The 14246-nt window shown below is 52.6% G+C and overlaps 1 protein-coding gene across 6 annotated transcripts in view; it reads right to left on the bottom strand.

The window, feature by feature from the left end:
- HIVEP3 (HIVEP zinc finger 3) overlaps nt 1–14246 on the bottom strand; it is a 267897-nt gene that overhangs the window by 54482 nt on the left and 199169 nt on the right. For 5 of the 6 annotated variants that reach the window (XM_088178525.1, XM_088178522.1, XM_088178523.1 and 2 more), the window contains 2 exons: nt 6808–12483; nt 2398–2543 (listed from right to left, as the gene is read on the bottom strand). In XM_088178525.1, coding sequence (XP_088034651.1) covers nt 2398–2543; nt 6808–11919 — 5258 coding nt within the window. In that variant the 5' untranslated portion in view covers nt 11920–12483. The remainder of the gene's footprint in view (nt 1–2397; nt 2544–6807; nt 12484–14246) is intronic. The other variant, XM_088178526.1, reaches the window with a different exon arrangement.

Raw genomic sequence — 14246 nt, 5'->3', positions numbered from 1 at the left:
CCCCAGCGCTCTGGGGGTTTTCATGAGTTCCTTCCTGACAAGTGGGGATGGTGAAAAGAGGAAATTTGGCTTTTCTGGTCTTCCCTGAAAGCCAAGGAATAAAATTCCAGCTGGGAGGCTGGAGAGCAGCAGGAAGAACCTCAGAGATGGTCCTGGAAGTGCTCTGAGGAGTGTGGCAGGGAGAGAAAGTGATGGGATTGAGAAAGCCAGAAGACTCAACAGAAGGAAAAGTGTTGAAGATGGCAGAGAGAAAGGCAAGAGCTCCAAAGAAATAAAAAAATGAGGGGAAGATGGAGCTGAAAGAGTTGTAGCAAGCACACCTTTTGTGAATTTCTTTATAATCTCACTCCTTGGTTGAGACAACAAAGCATGGGATGGATCCAAAAGCTGTGAATCCAACTGCATCCCCATGGAAGGATGGGCCTGGCCAGCAGCATTCAGGGTGAAACCAATAAATAAGGGGGGAAATGAGTCAAGGAAGAAAAAGTAAAATAAGAGAGTGAAATAATGTCTTGAAAATGGCTGCACTTTGTGTAAAACATGTTGAAGAGATGACCAGGAAAGGGAGTCTGATCCATTTGGGAGCTTGCAGAAGGCACCAGGCACCCTGTGGATTTATCTGCAGGAAAAGGTCCTGGCAGACACCTGGGAAAGAGCAGCAGGAAAGGTCCTGGCTCTGGGGCTGAGCCCCCCAACAGCAGAAACCCAGTGGGAATGAGGCACGGAGCACACGGAGCACACGGAGCACAGCCTGTCCTGCTGGCCCTGGGCAGTGCCACAAAATTCAGACACGGAATTCAGGCATGGAATTCCTTGCTGTGACCTCCTGATGTGTCCCAGGAGCGCTTGGCATCGTGCCACAGCCAGAGGGACACGGTCAGAGCTGCAGGGAGTTTAAATCTGAGCTCAGCACAGGTTCAGGGTGGCTGACACAGTCCCTGGTGCTGGGTGGCACAGAGCACCTTGGAGAGGACACTCTGGTTTGTGTCTGTCATGCAGAAGGACATGGGCTGAGTGTCCCCAGCCCTCTGCTCTCAGCTCCCATCCTGGGCAGAGCAGCAAACAGGGAACATTCCCCTGACAGCAGCACAGACCCCACTGTCACTTGGCTGTGCTGGGCTCGGGGACAAAGCCACCCCAGTGTGAGCACAGCACGAGGGGATGAGGCTGAGGACCCCCCAGCTCCCCCCAGAACACCCCCTGAGCTGCTCTGGGAGGGCCAGGGGCATTTTCAGTCATGGTAATGCTGAGCTGCTTTAATCAGGGCCAGGAAGGAATGCAGGAGTCCCCCGGAACAGCCACAGGGATAACCGAGATCCCATGGGATCAAAGGGAATCAAATCCCTCCCCGTGGGTCCCATGGGTCCCATCTGCTGCAGGAGGGTGGCAGAGATTTACTGAGCCCATCCAATCTCTCGTTTGCTGCTCCCTGAGTCACGTCAGGCCACAGCCACGGCAGGGCTGGCCCTGTTTGGCTCTTTGCATCCCCCACGCCCTGCCCAAACCTGAGCTGGGCACACAGAGCCCACAGCTCAGCTTTCCTGTCCCAAAGCACTGATCCCCCCTCCTGCTTTGCTAGTTTGACCATCTGCTAACGAGGTGTTTTAAAATAAAAGCAAATTTCATCTGGTAACAGCAGAAAAACCACAAGCACAGCCTAATGAAAGCCTTTTTCTAACACACAGAAACCAAGACCACCCAACAGCAAGGGCAGAACTGATAAATCCTGCTGGAAATTGCTTGCACCAATTTGGCCTCCTCTGCAACACCCAGGAAGGATGATCTTTAATTGCAACCCACAGACACATTGCTTATGAGCTATTTTCTAAATTTTTACAGAAATAAACAGCAGTATCAGAGCAGTGCTGAATTCCTGAGGCGCCCTCTGAATTACCTGGAGCCGAGGTTTAAGATATACATCAAATTAAGGCCTTGCATCCATTCTGGTTTGAGCTATTTTGGTGGGGTGGGACGGAAATCACATGAATAAAATGCTTCTTTTGTTCCCCACCCAAACCAGGCATCAGGAAGGACCTGCCCAGATCTTCCTCAGAATGGGAACAACCATCAGGAACAGCATTTCCAGGAGAAGGCTCTGGAAGGATTGAGGAGATACAGAGTGCACCTCTGTCACTTCAGAGACAGCTGCGAGATGGATTTGTGCTCTTCACTCAACCACCCACTCCGAAGAGAGATCCAGGTGAGTGCTGACTTAAAGACAGCTCACAAATAGGAAATTAATGCACTCCAGATCGGGAGGGCCAAGTTTTTACAGTGGCTGTGGAAAACAAACTGAAATCCAGCTCCATCTGCTCACCTCCAGTGGCACCTTGCCATCATGGTAACAACTCTACACAAGTGTGAGACACAAGAAAAGAAAGAAAATGAGACACTCACCCTCCTTCAAAGATTTTGATCCTCACCGGCTCCCCTCGCTTGGTCACAAGAGCCTCTTCTTCTGATTTTCCCCTTTTCTCCTCTTCCTTCTCAGCTCTAGTTATATCTTTTCGACCTTCATTAGAAAGGAGCGAAGGCAAATGAACCTATCTCCCCAAAAGAGCAAAACAATCCATGATTACAGACAAAATCACTGGCAGGAGACACAGAGCAAACAGCCCCAGCAGAGCCAGCAGCGTCCCCAGGGCTGCTCCTGACACCGAGGGCTGGAATTTGGGGCACCCCCCTGATAAATGGGGCCACGCTGCTGGAATTTGGGGCACCCCCCTGATAAATGGGGCCACGCTGCTGGAATTTGGGGCACCCCCCTGAAAAATGGGGCCACGCTGCTGGAATTTGGGGCCCTGAGGGTTGTGTTGTATTTACTGTGACCCCTGACAAGTTTTTTAATTGCTCCCTCCAGGTTATCCAGCTCTTGCCAACTGGAAAAATGAAGGATGAAGAGAAGCGTGGTGGCTGGGGTGACTCTGAGCGTGTGGGGTCTCTGTTCCCAAATCTGTGTCCCTGGATAATCCTCTCTCTGAAATACACATCTGAAAGGTCTGGAGAGGAGGCATCTGCAGAATTCATGCACTGAATTCTTTTTCTCTGGGTTTCCCCCACATTCACACACACTCACACAAATCTGGATCTCAGCCACCTCAGGCTGACATAAATCACTCCCAGGTGATTTCCTGCCACTGCAGCCCTGCTGCCAAGGGTGCAGCACAGAGAAAGCCACAAAACCCACGGGAGAAAAGAATCCTCAACCTCCCCACACGTTCCCAGGGTCAAATCTGCTTTTTCACTGTTAAATTGCCACTTGTTGAGGGGGTTTTGTGTCTAAACCTTGTCTAGCCCAAGGTTTAAGTCATGCCCTGACACCTCACCTACATGATGAGCGTTGTTTGTTATAGGATGGATCTAAACATCAAAGCTGCCTCTGTGGGTCCGGGTGGGATGAGGGAGAGCTCCCCACACCTGGAATGAAATGTTGGGATGTCCTAAATCCCGGGATAAACCCAGAGAGAGCTCTCCACGTGTGGAATGAAATATTGAGATGTTGCCCCCTAAATCCTAACAGAACAAATGCATGTGAGCTCTTCACACCTGGAATGAAATATTGGGATGTTGCCCCCTAAATCTTAATAGGACAGACCCAGGGAGAACTTTCCAACCTGGAATGAAATGTTGGGGTTTTGCCCCCCTAAATCCTAACAGGACAGACCCAGGGAGAACTTTCCAACCTGGAATGAAATGTTGGGATGTTGCCCCCCTACAACCTGACAGGACAGACCCCAGGTCTCCAGAGAAAGGAAAGCAGACGCCTTTCCCCCAAGTCACTTCTCACACAGTAACTCTGCCATTGAACTGGATCCATATCCTGGATGAGGATCCTGGATCCATACCCTCACATTATCTGTAATTTATGGAAACAGGCTGCAGGGTTTTTTTTCTGAGAGCAGTTTTTGGAGGGGTTTTGGGCCAAAGGCAGCCCCTGGAGCCTGAAGCAGAGCTGGTCACCCTTGGCTCTGGCTGGCAGGAGTGGCAGCTCAGCTCCCCAGGTGATTCACCTGCCCCACCTCAGCCTGGTCTGTAGGGCATGAATCACCCCAGTGGAGCCTCTTTGTCTCCCCTGGTTTTGGGGGAAGCCACAGAGTGAGCAGCTCCAGCAGAGACCTCCAGAATGCAGTGGGAGATAACCCAGCCCCCCAGCTGCTGGAACTGCCATGGGCTGCTCAGCAGGAGGAGGGATGGGCTCACTCAAAAGTCCCTTTGCAAAACTGGGGTCAAGCATTTCAAATTTGCCCAGGAATTTCAGGAGCTCAGCTCAGAGCATTAAATGCAGCCAGGGCTGCTCTCTGTCCTTGGGGTCAGATCAGCCCCATGCCCACACCATCCACACACCCTCCTAGGAGCCTCCTGGGAATGGCCCCCGTGCAGTCCTATGTCCCTAAAAGTGCCAGGAATTTCATGACAAAAGGCCCCAGGGCAGAACAGTGCCAGGAACCATTTGAATCATTTAACAGCAGGAATGGTCTTGAGCTGGTGGCTCTGGGCATGGAGGAAATCAGCAGCAGGAGACACTCAGAACCCTCAAAAATTAAACTTTTAGGGTTGTGACTTCATGTCCTGATAGGAGCTACGGGCTCAGAACACTGCTAGGGACAGCCTTGCCAGGTTTACTGAGGAATACAAAACAATTGACTTGCTAGATGTAGCACGAGGTTTATTTATTGCAACTTTCGAAAGCACAAAAACATTGACAGATGAAAGGCACCAGAGAGCCAAAATCATACAGTCACTACTATCCCCTTGTACAATCTTGTTCGGATTTACAGAGTGTGCAAGCCCCAGTACAGTGTCACCAGCCATCCCTACATGCACGCTGGAGCCCGCAGCCACTCCACAATTCCAGAATTATCTGCTCAGCAAATCCCACTGGAAATTTAAACCCCAAGCCAAGGACGGAGACAGCACATACAGAACTACTGCTTGCTGCATGCATAACTGTACAAAATACCAGAGCTTTTTTTACATTTCCTGGGAGGTTGACTGACAGTCTGGAGTTACATAAAGGAGGGGATATTGAAGGGAAGGAGCCAGAGCAGAGTTAGCTGAGGGTTGGGCTCCCAGCCCTGGAGTGATGCTACTGCACTGCTACTGTCCTGGCAGCTGCTGCCTCCCCACCCGTGTTTTAAACACTGCAAGGAGGATTTCACTCCCACTGATCACAAATTAGTTCTGTGCTTGGCAAGAATTCAGTTTGTCTCCACTGCAGCTCTCAGGGGAGCCATGCAGGGAGGAGGGCTGGGCTGAGGATCCACCGTTTCCCAGGTGAACCGGGCAGGGCAAACTCTTCCTTTGGCAAATTGTGCCATGGGAACCTGAACCTGCACCACCATTCAGCTTGGAGGGGTTCGTGAGGGGCTTGAGGAGGCTTTGGGGGAAATGCATGCAGTGAAACGTGGATTTGGATGAGTGAGGGCTGAACCATTGCTGTCGAACCTCTCCCTTTGGGTGGGAGGGTCTCGTACCTCTGGACACACACTGGGTGTGGGTTTTAGCACCATGGCAAAGAGCAGAGCTCAGAGCAGCACAGGCACTTCCTTCAGGGATTGAAATCGAGGATGCTACGGCACCACTCAGATAAAACCCTTGGAAAAATAGTGCATAAATCTCAGCGTGGTTATTGCACTGCTCAGGTAATTATCTGCCCCTGTGTCCCTAGAAATCTGTCTCTTGGATTTCTGCAAGAGAGTGATGGAAATGCTGAATAGAAATAAAGATTTATTGAATCAAAGCGACTCTACTGTGTATTTTAAGACATATTTATAAGCAGCAGCTGCAGCAGCGATTATGATAAATTTAATATTCAGAATTCATTTCATGACACAGAAATAAAATGAATAATCCATCAATATAAATTGACTTGAGATGAATATCAAATTGCAAAATCTTTAGAGCGATTCTGTTTGCTAATCTACATGAACATGATCTGGATTAAAGGGATCTGTTTGGTTCAGCATTAAGCAGGAGGGGTAAAGTCTGGCTTTAAAATGAGATACATAAAATTAGGCAGCTCACAGGAGGGTCTTAAAGACTTCTGTGTCCGTGTGGGCAATGCCTTGGGGGAGCTCTGCCCCTGGGAAGTCACTGTGAAGTCTTAACTCTAAAACCAGGCATAAAATATCCTTAAATACCTGGAAAAGCAGGTGGACAGCTATGGACCAAATGGACCAAACCACAGGGGTGTTTAACAAAACGTGTCTGACCCTCTGAGGCACTTTTATAAATGTCACTGCCTGCCTTTGTGCTTCTTCAGGGGCCTAAATACACTTGCAAATCTCCCTTTAATATTTTTAAATACTTTTAAGCATGCCTCTCCATGTTCATTAATGTGAGATGAGCAGATGCACAACCAGACAGAATCCCATTTCCCCACGGTAATCCTTTTTTTTTCATTTCTAACATGCAAAATGTAGGGAATTATAACAGCGTTTAAAAAAAAAAAAAAAAAGTAGTAAAGCTGTTTGAAATATCAAGACAAATGCAAATGAAGTCTAATCCTTTGTGCTGGAGCGGTGGTGGTTCATGGGGTGGTGGTGATTCCTACTTTTGGGGTTACAAGGCAAGTAGGAACTGGAGAACAGAAACCTGGCCTCGGAGCAGGCTCTCCTGCCTCCTGGGTTGGGGTTTCAGTGGGGTTTGGGTTCTTCACTCTAAGAGCTTCACTGAGAACAGGCGCTTCCCCAGGCGCCAGCGGGACGAGTAAACCCCAACCAACCTGAGCACAGCCACGCCCCTGCCCTCAGCCCCCTCTACCCACGCATCCAAATGGATCAGGAGAAAGAGATAGGATTGCATTACCTCGGTCATTTTGGGCTTCCTGGAGCTGGCGGGGACCAGCCTGCCCGCCTCAGGCCGCGGAGCGGTGGCCATGGTGTAGGTCTCCTTGCTCACCTTCTGCTTGGACCTCAGCAGGGCCAGGGCTGCCTTGGTGGACACCCCGGGCAGGTTGGGGTTGTAGAGGCTGATGCACCAGCTGGCGTACACCGAGGAGCGCCCGTCCGCTTGCTGGGTGTGATTTGGCTTGATGTAGTTTAAATAGCACCAACTGACATTAGTGGTTGTGTGGAGACTGGGGAACTGCAGGACCTTCTTGGAGTCTGTGCCTTCCCGAGCCTTCCCCGCGCTGGTGGTGCCCTCGGGCACGGGGGCAGTGCTGGCAGGGGTCGGTGGAGGCTCCACCGGTTCTTTGGAGTCTTCCTTCTTCACGGGCTGCAGAGGCTCCTGGCTGAGGAACTGTTTGCCAGCTGGCTGCTCGTACTCCTGCAGCGCCTCAAAGCTGGGGGAACCCGACGGGGACACTGCCTGCTGGGAACTGCTCGGGGTTTCCTTTGGCTCCGACTGCTCCACGGACACGCTGGGTGGTGTCCCAACCTCGACCCTGTCTTGGCTTTCTGCAAGGAAGTGAGATTTATCCTGCTTTTTCCCCTCCTCTACCGCACTGGGTGGCTTCACCACTTCCAGCTTCTCTTCTGCTTCAGACACTTCCTCCTCCTTCACTCTCTTCTGCTGCTGGGTCTCCATTGTCAGCTCCAAACTGCCAGCTGGGGACAGCATCCTTTTGCTCCCCCCAACCGTGGAGGGACCCCCTTCCAGGCCGAGGACGCTGTCTGAGGGGCAGGTGAGGGGCATGTAGCCCTTTCTTTCTGGTAAGGGCAGGGGCACTCTCAGGTATGGGCTCTGGAAAAGGCTTCTCTGCTCCTCTGTGATCATCTGGGCCAGGTCAAAACCCAGCCCGTGGACGTCAGCGCTGCACACCAGGGCGCCCTTGGGCTGGCGGTCATCGAATTTGGGGAGGACGATGGTGGAGGAGCTGCACTGGGACTGCGTGACCAGGATCTGGGAGAGCGTGGTGTACATGGCGCTGCCATACGAGGGCATGTTGGTCTGGATGCGAACGGGGACAACCAGGGACACCATGGGCTCCGTCCGGGTGGGGACAACGAGCTGGGTCACGGTGACAGACAGCGCGGGACTCGCTGTGCAGGTCAGAGGGTGCAACCTGCTGTCCGAGTCATAATCCGTGCACGGGGACAGGCTGGAGCTTCCTGCTGCCGAGAACAAACTGGATTTGATCTGTGGCAAATGTCCACCAGCATCACCCGGCAAGTGGAGGGCAAACTGAGACTGGAGAGGCAGGAAAAAGGCTGAGGGGATCGGGGAGGAGCCAGGGTAGTGCACGGGCAGGAAGGAAGGGTGCCTGAAGGACACCTCGGCAGGGTGAGACATCAAGGGAGGAGCGATGTGCAGCGGGCCCGGGTGGATGAGCGTCTGCGGGAGGGGCAGCGGCGGGGTCTGGAATATGGAGGGAGGGATCTGCGGCATGGAGAACTGGGCAGAGAGGATGTCAGACATGGTGTGTGCAGCGAAGAGCTCTGCAGACTGCCCCGGCTGGGGCAGGAGGTGCTGGTAGGGGAATATGGAAACCTGGGGGGCCATGAAGTGCTTCTCGTGCAGCGTCAGCTGTGGCACGGGGTGGTGGAACACCTGCAGAGCCTCTGTGTATGGCGGGCTGTAGGATGGCTCGGGGCTGTCCTTTGGCTGGCTCTTGTCACTCAGGTAGGTGCCGTGAGAGGGCAAAGGGGAGGACGAGGTCGGCTGATGGGGCAAACTCGTGGCAGGAGATTTACTTGAAGAAGGAGTTGGATCCTCTGTGTCCGGCCAGCCCGGAGGGGCCGGGTCTGGCTCGTGCTCAGGGTGCCTGGTGAGGGACGCCTGCCGCACCAGGAAGCATTTCCTCCTCTCCTGGGGGGCTGAGGAGGTGGAGGGGCCAGGGGTGGAGGCAGGAGTGGATGACAAGCTCCCGTAGTCAAAGGATTTGCTGCGAGTCTCTGACATCTGGGAAGGGTGGGACACGTTGGGCGTCTGCTCGGAAGCGGATCTCCGCATTTCCCTGGAATGGTGATGGTGGCTGGGGACCATCAGCATGTGGGAGCCAACACCAGGAGGTTTTGGGTGGGATTCAGAGGGCTGGCTACTTGACTCTGGCTTGGTGTGGTCATCCCGATCAAAGGAGATGGAGTGGCTGGAGCCGTGGGATAGGCTGCTCTCCTGACTGGGGCTCCGGGTGAGAGAGACGGACTCAAAGCTGGACTCACCAGAGGACTGGGCCATTTCTGCCAGCCGGAGCCGCTTCTTCTTGGGTGGGAGTTTCTCTGCAGGGAGCTGGGAAAGAGTCTGGCTCCTCTGTGGCCACTGGAATTCCTCGGTTTTCTCTGGCTCCTTCGGAGGAGGTTCTGGCTCTGTTTCTGGTCTGTCCGGTTCTTCCGTGACCAGAATCTCAGGGACCTGGATGTTGGGCTGGCGGACCAGCCTGGGCTGCAGGGAGTGAGGGGGACGGCTGTGCTGGGGCGTGGGCGGAGATGGGAACTGGGACAGGGGCTTGTCCTCTTCCAAGCTGCTGGGCTGCTCGATGGAGTCTGACTTCTCAAAGGAGCTCGTGTGCTGGATGACAGAGATCTCCTTGGAGGTCGTTCTCCTCTCCTTGCCCTCCGCACTCGAAGCAGGTTTGGTGTTCCTGGAATGGAAGCTGGCGCTGGCCTCGGAAGGTGCGGATTTTCCCGAGTCTGCTGGTGACTTCATGGATTCACGGGTCAGGTTTAGAGCCACATCAGACGAGGCTGGGTTTGCAAACTGAGTGCCTGGGCCGGTGCTGGAGGAGGGGGTGTCAGACAGTTCAAAAGCTGGAGGTTCCTCATCATCCCCGAGGCTCTTCTCCTTCCGCCTCTTCCGCAGCGGGGTGAGCTCCAAGGTGCTGCCCAGCTTGTAATGCATCATCTGGGGCCACACGTCAGGATCCGCCGCGCTCTTCTCCGGCTCTGACGAGGGGTGGGACGTGACAGAGCGGGGCTTGGAGAGCTGCAGTTCTGAGCAGTAATACTTCTTGTGGGCCTCGTAGTTGTCCCTTTTCTTATAGCGAGCGCCGCACACGTTACACTCGTACATGAACCCTTTCGCCTTCGGGCCCTTGCGGGACTTTTTGGTAAGATCGCTTTCCTTGGTTTCAGGCTCCTCGGGAGGTTTGGGAACAGTTTCTTTGCTGGCAGAGCCGACCTCCTCCGAGGCGTATTCCACTCCCAGGGGTAGCTCGATAGCTGGCTGGCGTTTTAGCATTCGAGGGTGGGAGGAAAACGCTTGGCTGCGGCTTAAGACTTCGGGCTCCATGATGTGATCATCGAATGAGTAGCTACCTCTAAAGGTGTGTGGGGAGCTTATAGTGCATGCAGCAGAAGGCATTGAGTGGCTTCTTAGGAGAGGCACTGTCTCTGTGGCACTGTGGGATTGCTGAAGTGACAACAATGATTGTTCGGGCTTCATTTTTTCACCGTGGGACGCCAACACTTTCGCTGCATCCAGCTGGCTGCTGGAACCAGACTTGATATCGAACTGGAACGGTTCTCTGTACGCACCAGACTTCGGAGATTCAATGCTGCTACGCCTTGATAGAGAGCTTCTTCTGGGCTTCACACTGTCGATTTCACTGGTATCCACAACAGCTTCGTTAATGGTAATTAGCTTAGTGATGTGTTCGATCACCTGTGTTCTAGGCACAGACAAGGGGACCATGCTGGGCTTCTCATCACCGGACAGGTGTGGGAACCCCTGGGTCGTGTTTGCAGCCAGCGCCGCCGTCCTTTGCCCGATCCTCCCGCACTTCCCGAAGATGATCTCGGCGTAAGATTTGGCGTTGGTGTTGGGAGGGCTGATCTGCTGCTCGGCGCTCTCGGATCTGGAGAAATACCCGGACTCGGTGCTGCCTTTGCTGCCGGGGCTCAGGAACGCCTGCTCGTCGATCACCTTCTTGCGCTCGCTCAGGCGCAGCGCCAGCTTCTGCTTGATGGTGTGGGTGTCCTCGGACTTATGGCTCAGGGCGTGCTCCGACGACGGCTCCACGAACTGGGAGCTGTCCTCGAGGGACTGGGACATGCTGGAATGGGACAACGAGCAGCGGTCGTGGCTGGAGCCTTGGCTCCCCGCGCTCAGCAGGCTGCTGGAGAGCAGGGTGTGCTTCTGCCTGGGCGGCAGCTCCACGGCGTGGCCCGACATCGCTGCCGTCTCCTCCTCCGAGTCCGTGCTTTCCCCTTCCGTCGGCTCCTCGAAGTCCTCCCCTCCGATCCGCTCCATCTCCAGGCTCGATGGGTACATCTCTGCTCCGATCCCTGAGGCCAGCCCAGCTTTTATCCGGTGAGCGTGAGACTTCCTGTGTTTGTACAAATTGCTCTTGGTCTTGAAGGAGAAGCCGCATGGAATGCAAGGGTAGGGCCTCTCCCCCGTGTGGGACCTGATATGTTTCTGGAGCACGCTGGGCTTCGCGCAGGGCCTGCTGCAATACTGGCAGATGTACTTGCCCGGCTTCTGAGGCTTCTTCTCCTTCTTGTGCACCTCCTCAGCTTGCTTCAGGGACACCTGGGCAGGGCGGGGGATGAAGACCTTCTGCACGGCCGGCATGTCCTCGGCGGGAATGATGGGCGAGTGGGAGGGGAGGAGCTGGCCGTGGTGGGCGTGCAGCCCGGGGGACGGGAAGGAGCCGGAGGGCCCTGGCCTGACTGGATCAACTAGCTGCCATGTGGGACCTTCCAGGACGTGCTCCGGCTTCCCCGGGGACATGAATGCTGGTGCCAGTGCGTGCTGCTGAAGCTGCGGGACGTGGGCGGGGTGGTCAAAGGAGGAGGGCTTGGGTTGTTTCTGGTGGCTGGGCTTCTCCTGAGGCTCCTCTCGCGGGACGGGCAAAGAGCCGGGAAAGTGCTGCTGCGAGATGATGTCTCGGAGAGGGGTTCCTTGGGAAGGAGCTGAGCTGCCCTGGTACGTAGTTGGGGATGAAATACTGCCTTGGAAAGCCTCTCCTTTGGGAAGCCTCTTTCTTGGACTTTCCTCAGCTTTTTTTGTGCTCTTCTGGCTTTGTTCAGGATCCATGACCTTAAAAGGGTCTTTGAATGCTATTTCGGGAAGGTTTTGGCAGGCTTCATTTATGAATAATAAAGGTCTCCTCTGTAGATTCCCTGTTTTGCCTGCATTTGCTACGAAGCTGGAGCCGCCAGGAGAGGGTTGTTGATTTAAGATTTTACTAAAGTGTCACTAGTTGCTATTTGATTCAAAAAAAAAAAAAAAGTTTCAAGGTCAATAAAGTTCACATTGGTAACACATGACAAACTACTTCAAAGAGAGAAAACTTTCCAAAACTTTCAGTCCAAATATTTTCCTTGTGAACTTGGTTAAGGCTTTAAACCTTGCCATTTTATTTCAGTTGACAGTGGCAAGCCTTCAAAGTCAAGATGCAACCCACAATGTGTCTCTTGTTTGTTATGCAAACCTTTGAAAACTTGAGACTTTAGTGCTCATCTCAGAAAGATCCTTTTTTTTTTTTCTCTCTCTCTCTTCTGTGCAAGGAAAATAACACTGAACGGTGGATGTCCCCCTGTGTCTTCCTTCTGTTCCACTTTGGAGTTCAAAAGCCTTGGAAAAGTATTTCCCACATTTCTGTAATTACATCCAAAAGAAAAACAAACAGACAAAAAAAAAAAACCTTTAGCTTTTGTGTGTAAGTAATTAACCGCTGCTCATTCTGGGGGAGGGGGGGTTAACAGTAAATATTTTGCACACAAATAATTCAGAACAACTCGCTGAATGTCTGCTATTCACAAGACATTACTTTTAATGGCAACCTAAACATAATTTGCACTCAGGCAAACCTCAGGGACTCGGTTTAATGCTAACAAAACCTGGCTCTGAGGCAGCAACCAAAGACAGGAACTTGAAACAGAGACAGTTTGGAAAAATGCATTAAAATGCTTTCAAACTCAAGTTCCTCCTAATCTCCTGCAAACATTTAGGGGTTTAAAGTTTTTATAATTGTATTTCCCTTCCAAAGGGACTGACTCCAAAGCTCTGCTCACACCTCTTACATCCCTGACAATAACAAGGCACCTTCTCTGGATAAGAGCTGCTCTTGAGCTGTGCTAATCTTCAGTGTCACCTACAACACAGGCAGCTAAAGAGGAGCTTTTATTGAATTGTTGCCTCTTTAATTTCCTGCCTTTTGTCACCAAAAAAAGGTGCAAATCCAATTTCCCTGGTGGTGCGTGGTTCTAAAGGGAAACCCCCTTGAAGTGATTGTGGTTGGGACCTCTGAAACCCTTTCAACCACCCTGGCCAGCAAACACAGCTGGTGATGGGACACTCCAGGAAGGAACTGCACTGGGATTGCACTGACTGCACTGGAACCAGCCCGTGTCTCCAGGAGATGCAGTGGAAGATGGGTGGGATGCTCTGAAGGAGAAGAAGGGTGCTGCTTTGTAAATGAAGTGAATTGATAAGGGTGATTTATAATGACAAATGAATTCTTGTCCTTCTTTCTGAAGGCATTGCCTGCCCTGGGGTGCAGTGCCTTGCTAGGACAGGATTACACTGGATTAATTAGAAGAAATTGCTCCAAGCCCTCTGTTCCCTGGGGATGGGGCTGAAGTGCAAGTCCAGCAGAGCAGGAAGGAGCAGGGGACTGAGATTTGAGCTCAGTGATGGCCCAACTTCCTCCTGAAGGGTGAAGAGCCAGCAGGAGAAACCACAAAGTCCTCCAGGGATTCCTCACTCCCCATTCACTCCTACAACCCTGTGGACTCAATGAGAAAAGAGAAATGGAGTAAAAGAGGATTTAGCTGAATTTAGCTGAGTCCAATGAGACTGGGACACTCTGGACACATCGTGGCCAGCCAGACTTCACAGCCTCTCTGAAAACTGTCACCTCAGATGGCCAAATGTAGGGTGCAAGTCCTGGGATACAGCTCTGTCATGGAGAGAGGCAGGGACCCGATGGGGACAGTGGATCCTCCAGGAGGGGCTCGGTTCAGGGACATGGTTCCCCTGAAATGGCATTTTTTACTGACTGGATAAGTGCTCACTGTGACACCACATCTCAGGGAGATGACACAAAATCAGTCCTAACCTTGAACTTCACTTTCCTTTTCCTCAAATCCAGGTCCTGCTCCCTTCCAGCACCAGTTTCAAACTTCCCAGGAGCTGCAGAGCACCTGCTCTTGCCCTGACTTGCTGAGGAAGTCAGGCTCACTGCTGTGAGAAGGATTTAATTACATTTTGAAACCCCTTTTCAGAGAGCCCTCAATGCTGACTAACCCTGGCCGTGGTCTGGGCTAGACTTTGAGCCCAGCATTTATTCAAGATCAAAGACGTGGGGCTGATTTATCACCTTGATTTCTGCCCAGATTGCTGGGGTTTACCCCACTCGA

Source organism: Sturnus vulgaris, chromosome 24, assembly GCF_052056855.1.
Source record: "Sturnus vulgaris isolate bStuVul1 chromosome 24, bStuVul1.hap1, whole genome shotgun sequence".
NCBI classification, from domain to species: Eukaryota; Metazoa; Chordata; class Aves; order Passeriformes; family Sturnidae; genus Sturnus; species Sturnus vulgaris.
The sequence above is the reverse complement of the archived record's forward strand: the minus strand, read 5'-3'. Positions and strand labels throughout refer to the sequence as shown.